Genomic DNA, 14,602 nt, shown 5'->3' on the forward strand with positions numbered 1-14,602 from the left:
GGAAAAAAGAAAAATGTAGGGGGGTATCTCATGAAAACCAAAGGGAGATCAGTAGAGGAAAGGGACCAAGGGGTGGGAGGCAGGAAGAGCTGGGGGTGATATTGGCCAAATTATGTTGTTCTCTTGTGTGCAAGTACAGATGTGTAACAAGAAATCCCATCACTACAACTATAATGTACCAATAAAAAATGTGAGAGAAAAAGTCTATTTAAAGGGGAAGGAGCCTCCTCCCTGGCCTATAGCATAGTCATTAAGCCCCAACTGTTGAGTTCAGTTCCCATGATGGTTGACAAGTACTATCATGTCGGTATTTTGTGCATACCACAGATATGAAGGCATATTGCTCACTCTGAACCTTTTCCATTAGCAATATTTGTACATATCCACTCAAATAAATGAATATTCCCACTTTGAATGATTCGTTGGATTAGAAGATATTCATCTGCCAATAGTATGTCTCCTCTTCTAAAAAATGAAAGCCACCATTGAGCTTTTGAACTAAAAGTCCCCAGGTTGCCATATGTATTCGTTTCTCTTCTGCTCCCTCTTCCTCTCCCTTCTGTGATTGACATGCTCAGGCTTTTGCTGTGGAACCCCAGACTGCCAAGGCAGGAGGGAAATGGAGAGTAGGGGCAGAAAGCAAGGCGAGTTGTTTTTATGATTCCTCAAGCTAAAGTCCTGCTACTCAAATGTTACTATGCCTTCACTACGCTGTCAGCAAGCCACATTTTCTCCTCTTTCCCAAATTCATCAAAAGCTCATCTGATCTCTATGCTCCCTTACCAGCTTCCTGCAAACTCACAGACAACTGTGATGAAAGATCTCCAGAATTCTCTCTGTTGTAGCCATCTCACCTTGGAAACTTTTCTTCCTTTTTCTTCCAACTGACTGAGTTACAAACTGAATATGGGAAGACTGCATCAATCAATGGTTGGTACAGCACTTGCAGCTGCAGGAACTCTAATTATTCCCTCTCACAACATTAAACCTCACTCACTGGACAAAGGCAAGGGAGGAAGAGCAGTTAGTTGAGTGGAAATAGTACATTTTGTGGGAAAAAAAATGGAGTTTTATTTACCAAATCATCCAAATAGTACTCATAAGTAAAGTGACATAATTTAATGGCAATTATTTTTCCAGTAGAACTCTTTCATGCTATAATTTGAAAGAAGTTGATAAATTAGTCTGCAAAGTCAGACAAAACAAAATGAAGGAAGTCTTAATTTTTTAAGCCCCTGGGTATGAGAACATTTCACATTGAATTTTCCTCACTAGTATCAACTCTGAAATTATTTCAAACTCAGTAGGAGTCACATAGATTGTACCTGAATTACTAAAGTTTAAAAATTGGCAGAATCAAACCTATCCAAATAGGTTTTACAGAAACATCACCTATACTATCTGAAATACATATACAATTTTGATTTAAAAAGAAAGGTCTTGCTAGGCTAGACTCTGGTCAAAATTAACAACTGAAATTCAATAAAGATAAATATAATATCTTATACTTGGAATTAGAAATGTTGACAGCACATATGCAGGATGGGTTGAAGGAATTCCAGTTTAATAGTAGCTACCAATGGGAAGGATGAAGGGTTGTAGTTGACATTGACTTGAGAGCCCAAGAAGCCCCGTAAAAGCTTCTATAAAATTGTAGGCTGGTGCTTACGTCAGAGGTGGGAGATGGGTTTGGTAATGTAATAGTCCATTTTGTAGTAGACTGACCACCCCGGGCCATGTCTGAATAAGGCCAGGGTAGGTAAACCACAGTGAGTCCTGAGGTGAGAGATCAGGATGGCAGTCTTTTCTGAGAATGGCTAAAAGAGTGAGGGAGTTCTAGTAGGAAAAACAGATTTAAAAACTATCATTTTACTAATTATTACCTAGGATAGGGTTCCAGAGAACAGAGCCAAAACCAACAGTGATGATACATGGAGAGTAAAGAACAAAGTGGGATTTAAATAACTGTTCTTCACATAGGGAGTGCCCTGTCATTAAGGGTGTCCAGGCCCTGGCATCCTGGAAAGGACTGTCACCTTGCATAGGAGATGGGGCTCAGTGTCCTCTGAGGATCCTTCCCAGTGTAGGATTCTGTGCCCTGGCAGTCACTGATAATCAGTATGCACAAGTGCAAGTGAAACATGTTTTAGAATGGGCTCATTCATATGGGCAAGGGAGAGAGAGAAACAGTCTGAACCTTAACCCAATTCATTCTTTTTTTTCTTTTTTTTACACTGCTTTGTTTTGTTTTTGGCACTGGGAATTGAACTCAGGGGTGTTCAGCCACTCAGCCACATCCTCAGCTCTTTTTAAAAAATATATTTTATTTAGAGACAGGGTCTTGCTGAGTTGCTTAGGGCCTTGCTGAGTTGCTGAGGCTGGCTTTGATCTCTTGATCCTCCTGCCATAGCCTCCCAAGCTGCTGGGATTACAGGTATGTCCGGCTCCTACATTTTTTTATTGTTGCATTACAGTTGTACATAATGGTGTGATACGTTGTTATATATTTATACCTGCAAACAATATAACAATATAATTTGGCCAGTATTACTCCCCAGCATTTCCCCTCACTCTCTCCACCTCTCATCCATTGGACCCTTTCCTCTATTGATCTTCCTTTGATTTTCATGAGACCCCTCCACCCCTTACCTTTTCATTTTTCTTCTCTAGTTTTTGCATATGAGAGAAAACATATGACCCTTAACCTTCTGAGTTTGACTTATTTCACTTATCATGATGGTTTCTGGTTCTATTTTCCTACAAGTGACATAATTTCATTTTTCTCTATGGCTGAATAAAACTCTGTTGTGTATACATGCCACATTTTCTTTATCCATTTATCTGCTGATGGACACCTAGGCTGGTTCCATAGTTTGGCTATTGTGAATCGTGCTGCTATAAACATGTATCACTGTATGAGTTGACTTTCATTCATTAGAATAAATACTGAGGAGTGGAGTATGGGTCATTTGGTGGTTCCATGTCTAGTCTTTTGAGGAGCCTCCACACTGATTTCCATAGCTGACCCAACTCATTCTTAGGACCGTTTTGTATTCCAGAGAAAGCACTTCAGCTCTTTCCCACCACCTCCATTAGAAGGGTCTTATTCCAGACGCTCCCAACTGGGAAACCAAGAAAACTTTACATGAGCTTCGGCAAAGCTTCTCTGAAACGTTCAGTCTATGCTATTGACCCACAGGGACAATCCACTGTATCACTTGGGCTTTTCTCAGCCCTTACAGACTCATCTCCTATATCACTCTCAGAGCCCAGGGAATGGCTACAAAATCCAACAAACCTTTTGCTTGTGGCAATGTGGGACCTGCAGAGGAGGTGGCAATACTGGTGTGCCATGACCTGAATCACAGCTGATCTGTAACTGTGTTCCCCGAAGCACTGAGAAGGTCAAGGATGGACAGGACATCTATCCTGCTCTGTTGCTGTCCATGCCAGTGACTGATACCCACCATCCTCTCCCTCAGCTTCTTTAAGCCTCTTCCTAGGGCTATAATGATTCTCTAGATAAAGCTTCTGGACTCATACTTGACCCTGAAGAGCAGAATTGAGGATTTACCTTGCTGCCGGAAGCCAGGGCATAGCCTCCTCCTACCAGGATGACAATCTCCCAGGGCATGGTTTTCTGGAAGTCCTTCCATGTGATGATGGGCTCAGACTGTAGGGAGGACTCCCGGCTTGTACCTAGATCAAAGGTAGGAAGAGATGGACATGATTTATGGAGATTTATGGACATGATTTATGAAGATTTAGGGATCTCATGGTGAATTGGAGGATTTGGGAAATGGCTGTACCGCTTTGTGGGGAGTCTGAAGGGCCTTGGTAAGCCTCCTTTGAATCATTCTTACTTGGGTGTTCTGGTGACTAAAGCCATCCCCAGCTTCTCCCCCTGAACATTCTCTTACCGTCATTGTTTTTCCCAAAGCAGGGCTTCTTTGCTGGAATGAGGAAGAGGAGGAAGCCAAGGAAGACAGAGACTGTTGCATCAGTGCGGTAGCCTTTCCTAGCAAAGACACAAGCATGGCTGGAGGAGGGGTTGGGAATCCTCAGAAGTATTATGAATAAGAAAGTCTGTCTGAACACAGTGCCTCTCTTTAGGATTTAGTCTAGAGATGACAGCAACCTGACTTCTTGCCAGTTGCTGGCAAGCTGTCCCACAGTGGATTCATAGTTCATGGTTACTGTCTGGAGGCCGTGCCTGGTGGGCGAGATGTGTTAGTGTAAACTCATGGGCCCTTAGTTGGGGTGAGTCCTAGAAGTGATCAGGAGCCGTTGGATAAGGAAGAACAGAAAAGGCTGAGTCTTCTTTCCTGTGGGGCCACAGCTCCACCATGGTCTACCTGTGTCCCTCCTCAAATGAGAAGTTGGTATTTGGAGACCCTGTGGCCTGTGTCTAGTCTTGGCCCGCAGAGGTCCTGGCATGGGATCCTGTGTGAACCTCTCCTCCCTCCCACAGGCTTCAGCCTCTCTGTAGCGCAGTTTCTTTACAGTTGGCACTTTTTAGACAGTGTCTAACACCTTGTGTGACAGCTGAAGGCCAGAGAGCCCATGTGAGAAGATGAAGGTCATACAGCTGATGAGTAGTGGCTGCATCCCAAGCCCAGACTGGGATTCGAAATACTGTTTTCTTCCTGAGTCCACACTGCTGCTTCCCTAGAGGGAGCAGATTTCTCAGGGAATGAAAAGCTCTCTGGTCTCATATCTCATGTCTGCCCCTAAGAGCTGTGATGGACCCCAGCGGTCACTGCCAGAGGAAACTGGGTGATGGATTGGTTCTTCAGGAAGAAACATCACTACTTACTTTTCAAAGAAGGAGTCCCAGCCAGGGACAAAACCAGGCTCCCGGGTAAACCACAGTACGGTCATCAGGATGAAGAAAAATCCAGTCACCATTTCAGGGTAGCTATAAAATCAAACAGAATAAGCCACTCCAGGAACTGGGAAGTTTGGTTTAGTTGTTGTTGTTGTTGTTTTGCTTTTGGAAACTCCTGTATTCAGAGTTGCAATTCTCAAGGCATAAAACATAGTCACTGCTTGCCTCTAGAATGGCTGGCAGTGAAGCAGGAAGAAGACTAATCAAGCAATGCCAAAAAATAAACAGGAAGTTCAACACGTGTCCTGGAGAAATTTAGGTGGAAAGGGAGAGACTTCAGCACTACCCATTTATGAAAATAATTTTACCTACACCCTACAAGGAGAGGGTATTGAAATGGGCATTGGACACTGTGCTAGCAGGAGTAGAAATGGGTACAACATTTTTGAGGTCATTTGACCTCAAAATATAGACATCAGGAGCCTTAAGTTTGGTCCTTCCCTTCATCTCAGACAGTAACAAGAAATGCTCACTGAAATATTACCTATTAAAAAAGAGAAACAAGCATTTTGTTTATCCAATGATCTCCTGTGACACTGAATGCATTTTGGTACAACTGTTTGTTAAAATGAGATGCATCTGCTAATCGTCATGTTTCCACAACAGAATTCATGACATGGGGACATAGTCATAGTACAATGATAAGTGAGAAAAGGCAAGATATGCAGGTATGTTCAATATGAATTTTACCAAAAATACATGTACTGTTGCACAAAAAAAGTATGGAAAGAAATTTAAAAAAAAAATTTTTTTAGTTGTTGATAGATCTTTATTTTTTTATTTATTTATACATGGTGCTGAGAATTTAACCCAGTGCCTCACACATAACAGGCAAGTGCGCTACCACTGAGCCACAGCCCCAGCCCCTGAAAAGAAATATTAACAGTTGTCTATACTTCCTGTGTTTTATAAATGTTCTACGGTGAACATGTATTCCTTTTATAACTTAAAGCTTTAAAAATAGTTCTTCCTGAATTATTTTCCCCAAAGTTGTACATGCCAATAGCTATAAGAGGAGAAATAGCATTAGTTAGAATGCTGGGTCAGTGTGGAAATGCTGATAGAAGTGGCTGAGCGTTGGTTAGTGATTTCTTGAAACTTCTGTCTTTAATGCTGCCTTATTCTCTAAGAGGCACCAAGTCTCCCAGTTCCCTAGGAATGATCGCTGGCTCACTGCCGTGGCCCACTTGAGCAGTGTGAGGAGTCCTAGTTTGGGAGGGGATTTGGCATGTTCCAAGACTGCCCTGTGCCATAGTTCTGTTGCTCTTTCCCCAGCTGCCTCGTCTGCGACACTCCACCCCCACACCACAGCTATACCTTGGACTCCAAATACAGCTAAAGGGAAGGGTGGCACTGCAGTCTGGGCAAGCTTGGCCTGGGCATTAAGTAACATTTCAATGCCTGGATTCATAGATGTGGGAAACTCGCCCAGTGTCAGGGGCTGTCAGGAACAAGGCTGTTTTGTGCTTCACTTTACTGGCTGTGTTTCTGTCCTGGACAAGGAAACAAGGGCAGTGGCTGAGGTTTTACCTGATGTCTCCCAGCTTTTCATATTCCTCTTGGATTCTCTTCTCTGACAACTCTTCCCTTTTGGTCTTCTTCTTCTTGCTCAGAGAACAGGTCTCTTTAAAGCTGAGAGGGGAAAATGAGCAAAAGAGAAAACATACTTCTGAGACCCAGAGGAAATCAGATATCAAACAGATACCAAACCACCAGTTTGCTGGGATGCCTTTCTCCTCGCTCACGTGCACTGTCCTGCTGTTCATACAGCTTCTGTCTGCCTGGTTCCCCAGCCTTGCACCAGCCTCCCCCAGCCTCTTGGGTATGTCCATCTGGGCACAGCTCTGGTGTGTCATATGCATCTGCGCAGGAGCATTTACATGTGGTTGTTTCTACATACTCATACATAAGGAAAAGAATCAGTGTGATGTGGTATGTATGTCTGCATGCATGTGTGTTTCCATGTGTTCTACATGCACAGGTGTGTGTGTGTGTGTGTGTGTGTGTGTGTGTGTGTGTGTCTACGTGTGCATTTATTTATCTAGAGACAAGGCTTGTGTGGGGAAAAATGGATGTGAATTTTATATGATACTATTGGAGTTACAGAAGTATACAGCCATCAGTGGTTTGATGACAGTCTCTGAGTAAAAAGAGAAGTCAGCTCTGAGAATACCCCTTGACCAGCAGAGTGTTAGGCTTCGTGGACTCTTAGCAAAACATCATATGTATCTTCCCTTTATGTGTTTGAAACTCATCAAACTTGGAAAAGATAATTATGAAGAAAAGGATTACTAAGCAGATTAATATTAGAAATAATACTGTAAGAGACTTAACTTGTTTTTGAAGGATCTGTGCATGTTCCATATGACTCCCGCCTATAAAATCAAACCAAAGGAAACTTCTACTTGGAGTCATATTTCTTTTTTTAATATTTAATTTTTAGTTGTAGTTGGACACAATACCTTTATTTTTATTTATTTTTATGTGGTGCTGAGGATCGAACCCAGGGCCTCGCACGTGCTACACGAGCGCTCTACTGCCGAGCCACAACCCTAGTCCTGGAATCATATTTCTAAAGAGTACTTGGAATAAATCTATATTCTTTGAGAGCAATGAAACTACATTAAACACTCTCCAATTCATACTTTTAATAATTAGTTGAAATTAAGGACATTTTACTTTAGAACAGAGAATCATAGAAGTCTAGAGCTTCTAGAGGAGACAAGATCTGGCTCCCAATGTGGTCCACTGCCTTCTCCTCGGGCATCCTGTTGGTTACTACCTGCTTTGAGCAGAGCCTTCCAGCAGTGCTTTGCTGGCACGGACTTGAGACTCACTTGCAGCCCAGGAACAGCCAATGCATCCAGAACCAGCTGACCACCAGCATGATGAGGGATATGGGGAAGCTGAAGAGGAACCAGGTGCCAAAGTTGACCACCTCTGCGGCTGGGTACTGGCTGGAGGGTAAAGACCATGTCAACAATTAGAAAAGCAAGGGTTTCCAAATGATATTGGGGGTTGACAGCTAAATACTCCCTAAGAACACACACAGCCGGGTAAAGGGAGAGTTAATGATTACAATATGATGACTCTACCTACAAGTCATTAATTTATTTGTTGCAACTGTACAAGAAGAAAGACAAGAAGAAAGAAGTAAGCCTAAAATAAATAAATAAATATATACACACACACACACATATTTAAGAAACTAAAATCAATACCACTGAAGTACATATCTTCTCCTGAGTACACTCAGAATTACTCAGGACCTGTTTGCCCTTAATTTACATAAAGGTTTTGAGAAGTTGAACTCCTCTGGTTTTCAAGACCACAGAATGGAGAGGAAAGGTGGTGCACTTTGTCATAAAGCCACTTGAGTGTTGACGGGGGAGCAGTGGGGTGATATACTGCAGCCAATTCTAGATCACTGTGGGCTCTGGGACCTCATAAGGGTTCCAGGTATGGATGGTGCCCATCAAAGAACCAGGACTTGGAACCGCTAAGCACATACATATATCAGCAAAATAAAAGGTGGGTGATCTGCTCACATGCCAAGAAAAACAGCCTGGAAGAACTGGGCTTGGTTCCTGCAGGGTCACGTCTTCATTTTAATTTGTCTTTCCTCTCTCCTTCCATGCTTCCTCCCTCCCTCCTTCCATCCTTCGTTCCTCCCTCCTTCTCCCTTCCTCTCCATCCTCTCCCTTCTTTCTTTCCTTCTCCTTCCTTCCAGAAGGAAAGTCGGGCTCCTCCTGTGGTCCACGATCAGCTGCGCTCAGCTCTGGATCCCATCCCTGGTGGCATCACTGTCCATGACCCTTCTCCCCCATACTCCATTTCCCTCTCATCTGGATCGTCCTGACCAGAGTCCAGTGTCTTCCATCTTCAGACCTCTCCTTCTCTCTCCTTCCCTCTCTGCCATCACCCCACACCCCTCCTTCCCTCAGCCAGCTCTCCTCAAGGCACCAAGATCTGGCCTCTTTTCCCACCACTCGACCAAACCCCTCTCACGTGGGCTACCGGTAGCCACCATGTCCCCAAACACAAGGGCTGCATTTTTATCCCTATTTTATGTCATCCTTCATTAACAGGAAATATTGTAGCCACCCCTTGAAACACTTTCCTCCTGGGTAGAATGACACAGCTCTTCCTGGATTTCCCCTTTCCTGTCCCCTGCTCTCCCTGTCACAGTGTAAGTCCTATGGTTTCCATCACCAGGGGCAGATGAAAAGGTGGGCCTCTTGCTCAAAGAGTATCAAGAGTTTCTAGAGGGACAGCCAGCATTAAACCAAGCATAAGGCCACTCGGAGCACAGTGGCTTGGGTCACCAAATAGGCTGCTCATGCATGGTGCCAGCCTGCAGGCCATGAACTCCAAATCTATTCAGCCAGAAAATTCTCTTGAGATTCAGAGTCATGCCCCCAACATCACACCTCAGCCTCTGCCACCTTCCCCATTCTCATCTTTTCTCTCCAGTCCCCCCATTGCTGAAACCAGAGGGCTGAGAGTCAGGCGTGGCCCTCCCTCCCAGGCTCCTCCTGATGCTACCAACACCCGTCCAGTTATCTCTCTGTATCTCTAAGATGTGACTTTCTCCTACCTGCTGCCAGTGTTATCCAAGGCTACCAAAGCTATCTCTTGGACAATGGCAGCAGTGTCCTAAACTATCCTGCCTTCTCCTTTCCAATCTGTTCTCCATTTGTCACACAGCATGATTTCTCAAAACTATAAACCTGGTCACCTCTCTCCCTGCTTAGCTCTCCTTAAAGGGTTCTCACACCCTTCCGGCTGATGTCCATGCTCCTTCTTAGCCCTTTGTCTCTGCCCATCTTCCTGCCTGGTCTCATTTGCTCCGTCATTTACTTTTTTTTCTTTCTTTACCATTTTAATTTTTTATTTGTTTTAATTAGTTATACATGACAGTAGAATTGATTTATGCACTTTGATATACATAATTTCTCATTTTTCTTATTGTACATGTAGAATCATATTGGTCATGTAGTCACGTATATACATACAGTAATAATGCCTGTTTTGTTCTGCTATCTTTCCTATCCCCACATCCACTCCCCTCCCCTCCCTTCACTTCCTCTACCTAATCTAAGGTAACGCTGTCTTCTCTAGTGCCCCCTGCCTTATTGTGAATAACATCCACATATTAGAGAAAACATTCGGCCTTTGGTTTTTTTGTGCTCTTCTCTGCTGCCTCGGAGCCTCTTCCATGCTGTGTTCTTTGTGGGAAATCGCCCTTCATCTGGTGTGCTATGGCTCAGCCTTCAGATGGCCATTTGTTGTCACCTCTGTGGGGAGGCACTTCCTCCTTGCAGAGCTCGTGAGCTCTCCTAGCAGAATTCTGGCTTCCCTGGTCATACTCAACTGCAGTAACTTGACGGTCTCTTTCCCTCTTGACTTCTGCCAGCACCTGGTCCGGTTCCTGACACCCAGTGGGTGGTTAGTAAGTATTGGTTGACTGCGTGAATGACTTACTTGTTGAAGTGTTCCAGGAATATGAGGCTGGTGGAGGTGCCAATGATGGTGGTCAGGCCGCCAATGGTAGCAGCGTAGGAAATGCTCAGAGAGAGGCACTTGCAGATCATTTGGTCATGCTGGGACCTATACTTTCTGTTCAACTTCTGATTCCTGGGGCTGGGGGTAAGGCCAAGTGGCTTTTCCTACCAAAGGAAAATCAGTGAGTATCTGCACCAGCTTGGCCTGTCTAGCACACAAAGCCTGACAGGCAGGAGACACCTGGTATAGCAGAAAGGTTTTGAGCTTTGGAATCAGAAAATGAATCCCAGTTTCTATCATTTTCCAGCCTGGACATGCCTCTGGGCTGCAGTTTCTTCTTCGGTACAATGGGAAAAATCATATTTTCTCTGCCACATTGTTGTGAGGAGTAAATGAACTAAATGAAATATATATATAAGTGTGTGTGTATGTGTGTGTATATATGAATATATATACATATATATATATATACACATATATATATATCACTTTGGATATATATATCCAAGGAAAGTTAAGCAGGGAGTGAGGTGACCAGATTTATAGTGGTCACTTAGATCACTTCCTGATATTTACTGATCGGTAAGCTATTATGATTTTGTGTTTATTAATGTTATGAATATTGAGAGCATGCTTGTGGTTTTGTTTTTGTTCGCTTGAACTCCAGTAAAGCTAGTTGCTCTCCACATTGTGTTAGAACCAACAGAAGACGGTTATTCGGTGTGGAGTAGAGTGATAGTCCTGATGAAAACCTAGCTTCCGTGGGACGAGGGTTGAAGTGTGGGCCTCCTCCCTGTCTGCCTCACTCTTTCCTCTCTACCTTCTCCTCCCCACCTTGCCTATAAGCCTCATCCTTGCCATGGTCCTCTCAGGCTCTGCTTGGGCCAGATAAGGGATTTTCAGGTCACAGAGGTGATCTCTGGTTTCAAGTGCACTAAAGAAGGAAGAGTCTCCTCCCTGCTCAACACTTGGTCACCCTCCCTGATTCTTCATGAGACTCAGAGAAGCCTGGTGAAGATGTCAGCAGGTCAGGTTATAAGAAAACCAGTGGGGAAGAGGCTGCCTTGCCCTGTTTCTCATGGCCCTTAACCATTGCCCCCTCCTCCAAGGAGAGCCACAGGGAGGCTGGGCCCTTCCAAACCTCTGAAAGACTCACTGGTTATCAGAGCTGGAAGGCCCACTTAGATTCTCCAGTTCAGGCAGTTTGCATGATGATATATTACACATAAACCCAATTTATCAAACATAAAAGTAGCATTTCATTGGCATAGATTGATTTGATAACAGTCAGGGACACCTGGATTTGAATCAAGATGCTGCTCTCTCAAGCTCTCAGGCCTTGGGTTATGATTTCATTATTCTGTCTCATTTGCAAAAACATGGAGTTCAAAATCACTGCTTCACTGAGCCAAGACTGGGGAGAAAATGCTTGGTACATAATCAGTACATCATAAATGGTGGCAATTATTTATGATGATGATGGATGTTAACTAATCAAGACTGTTTTGATGAACACAAAAATTTGAAATCAAGGTAGTGACAGTAGCCATTCTTTACTAGTTTTTACATTCATTTGGTTTCTACAATTCATTTGTGGTATAGAACCAGGAAAGCCCTTACTTGTGCAGAAAAACAGTTGCTTTAGTATCTCAGGATACTAAAACAAAGTATTTGCAGTGTCCCTGAAGCACCTTTGAGGCATAGTTTGAGCACCTTTGGTCTTGACTAACCATCAGCATTTGCAGTTGGGAAGCCTGGGCCCAGGTAGTGGGAGGCCTTGATGGAGCCGTGTGGACCTTCACTGTCATGGTGCACAAAGGCCAGACATTGGTGACAGCTCATGAGCCTGAAGCCTTCACAGTCCCAAGACTTTGGGGAGCTCCAGGCATTGTGGGTAGGAAATAGAAGGTGGGATTCTGTTACCTGGGATGGCTGCTTCTTGTCTTGGCGTTGGTTTGCTGTTCTGAGGGGGTTGGTGATCGTGGGCACACCATTCAGGTTCTGTTGGGACAAAAACCATCACACTATTAGGAAGAGGACATGGTGAGGCAAATGCCTGAAGAAGTATTCCTAGCCATCCCAGGGTCCCCCCATATCCTGGCACCATGGGAATTGCAGACCAGATATCAGGGAGGACGTGCACCTCACCAGGCCCATCTCCAGCCATCTTCACAGCTTCCCATCCCGCCAGCATCAGGCACCCCATGTGAAGAGGCTTTCACAACCTGGCAGACATGGCTGTGTCCTTCAGGAGAGCCTGACTTTCTGGGACTTCATTAGCTAATGAAGAACTTCTTCGAATTATATATATATATATATATATATATATATATATATATATATATATATATATATATATATATATATCTTCATACTTGCATCATTTTGTTTTTTATTTTTATTTATTTATTTATATTTTTAGAATTTTTTAACAGAAAGAAAAAAATTAAATCCCACCACAAGAAGTCCACAGTTTTATCAGCCATTTGTGCTTCTCATGAACATCCATAAAACTGGCTTTTGGGGGTGGGGGCTGAGTTTGAGCAGCAGTGTACAAGTAAGCATTGCTCTCCTCTATAAATGTACCCCTTTATGTAACAGGATGTTATGAATGGAAGCCCCTCAGAAAAATCCTAAGGTTGAATTATTGGCTCTTGAAATCTGAATGGTTTTCATGGGTTTCCATGGAAATTTTAAACTAGGCTAGGTTGTGGCTCAGTGGTAGCGTGCTGTCTAGCACTTATGAGGCACTAGGTTCAATTCTCAGCACCCATTAAAAAAAAAGGTATTGTGTCCAAACTAAAAATAATTTTTTTTAATGGTTTAACTGTATTTTATGTGGCTAAACCCAGTACTCAGGGCTGGGGCTTGGACTATCCAGGACTTTGCCACAAGCTTGACTGGCTCTTATATCTAACCTGTGTGACAACCTTTTTGCCCTTATGTCCGTGGAGGCTGCTGGGATACAGGATAAGTTGACAGGTTCTTGATGCCTAAGTTACCTTGAGGGACCTTCAAGTAATCTCAAAGCACAGAAAAAACACAAGGCCATACCTTGTTTTGCATCAGAGAAGTGAAGTCTGCAGCTGACGTGCTAGAAAGAAGCAAACGGAAACCATAGTGGGCCATATTTCATTATACAGGAGTTCTTTTCCCCATGTCGGGGTTTGATGTGAGGGACTTGACTGTGGACTCAGTTTTCTAGCTGAATCGTCCTTGCCTTCTGAGATGCTGCAAGGGTACTGTAAGATTCGTGCAGCCAGAGTCTGCTTCCCCTCCGAGGGCAGAGGCAGTGTGCTTTCTTTGGAATAACACTAACACTAGTAAAGTTATGAACATGCAGTGCTTGTCAGGTGCGAAGCACTTCACTGAAGACATTATTCCTTGTGACACCGTTAGTCCTCACAACAGATCCTTGGCACAGGTGTCACTACCTGCATTTGCATCACTACTTAGCACTGGGATGTGAGTGGTGTAAAGACAGCTCCTAATCCCCTGTCACCTAATTTTTCTCTCCTCTTAAGACAGAAGCCTCTCCCTGTCTCACAGGGAGCCTGCGCCCTGACCACGTCCTTACTGGCTGACTTGGGAAAGGCCACTATCTAAAAGGAGAGACTTGTGGTATGTTTATCTGAGGCAACAGGAGCTGGGAGGGCCTGGCTGTATCCAGGGAAAAGCAAGTGAGAATGAGAAGATGGGGGAAGATTTCTGATCACACTGCACATACTGAGTCCCCCATGGGAACTGCGGATCGGCCAGCCTTTGCAGGAACACAGAGGAAGATGAGAACCATCAGAATTGCTGACTCTCTCAGTTTGTGAGGACAGCGGGTGCCACCAGCTCACCCACTGTGAAGCCAGATGAGAACACTGGGCACACACATGCAGGACATGATGTCCTGCGCCACCACCCATCTCAGGCTCTCACAGGGAAGGAGAGGAGGTGACAGAGGTTTGGAATGATGCGTTCTTTGGAAAACGTGCCATTATGTTTCCCTCCCTTCTCCCTAACCTGGCTGATGAGGGCAGGCAAGGACTTCTTTAGACTACAGGAGAGGCGCTGCCATGCGAGAAGACTGCCAAACAGACTTAGCATCCACAGCTCAGAGCATGCTAGGAGAGGTCAAATTGAGCTTTCACTTTGGAATTTGGGGACACAATTGTACATGGAAAAAGCAAACAAGTCGGTGCAAAAGGGCAGAGAGGCCAG

The 14,602-nt window shown here is 44.1% G+C and overlaps 1 protein-coding gene across 2 annotated transcripts in view; it reads right to left on the bottom strand.

Annotated features, from left to right (window-relative positions):
- Slc13a4 (solute carrier family 13 member 4) overlaps positions 1–14,602 on the bottom strand; it is a 50,079-nt gene that overhangs the window by 11,709 nt on the left and 23,768 nt on the right. For both annotated transcript variants that reach the window (XM_021731105.3, XM_078040579.1), the window contains 8 exons: positions 13,448–13,487; positions 12,317–12,394; positions 10,373–10,557; positions 7,726–7,845; positions 6,419–6,520; positions 4,817–4,918; positions 3,921–4,018; positions 3,575–3,699 (listed from right to left, as the gene is read on the bottom strand). In XM_021731105.3, the coding sequence (XP_021586780.2) occupies positions 3,575–3,699; positions 3,921–4,018; positions 4,817–4,918; positions 6,419–6,520; positions 7,726–7,845; positions 10,373–10,557; positions 12,317–12,394; positions 13,448–13,487 (850 nt within the window). The remainder of the gene's footprint in view (positions 1–3,574; positions 3,700–3,920; positions 4,019–4,816; positions 4,919–6,418; positions 6,521–7,725; positions 7,846–10,372; positions 10,558–12,316; positions 12,395–13,447; positions 13,488–14,602) is intronic.

The sequence above is a fragment of the Ictidomys tridecemlineatus genome, chromosome 2, assembly GCF_052094955.1.
Source record: "Ictidomys tridecemlineatus isolate mIctTri1 chromosome 2, mIctTri1.hap1, whole genome shotgun sequence".
Taxonomy (NCBI): domain Eukaryota; kingdom Metazoa; phylum Chordata; class Mammalia; order Rodentia; family Sciuridae; genus Ictidomys; species Ictidomys tridecemlineatus.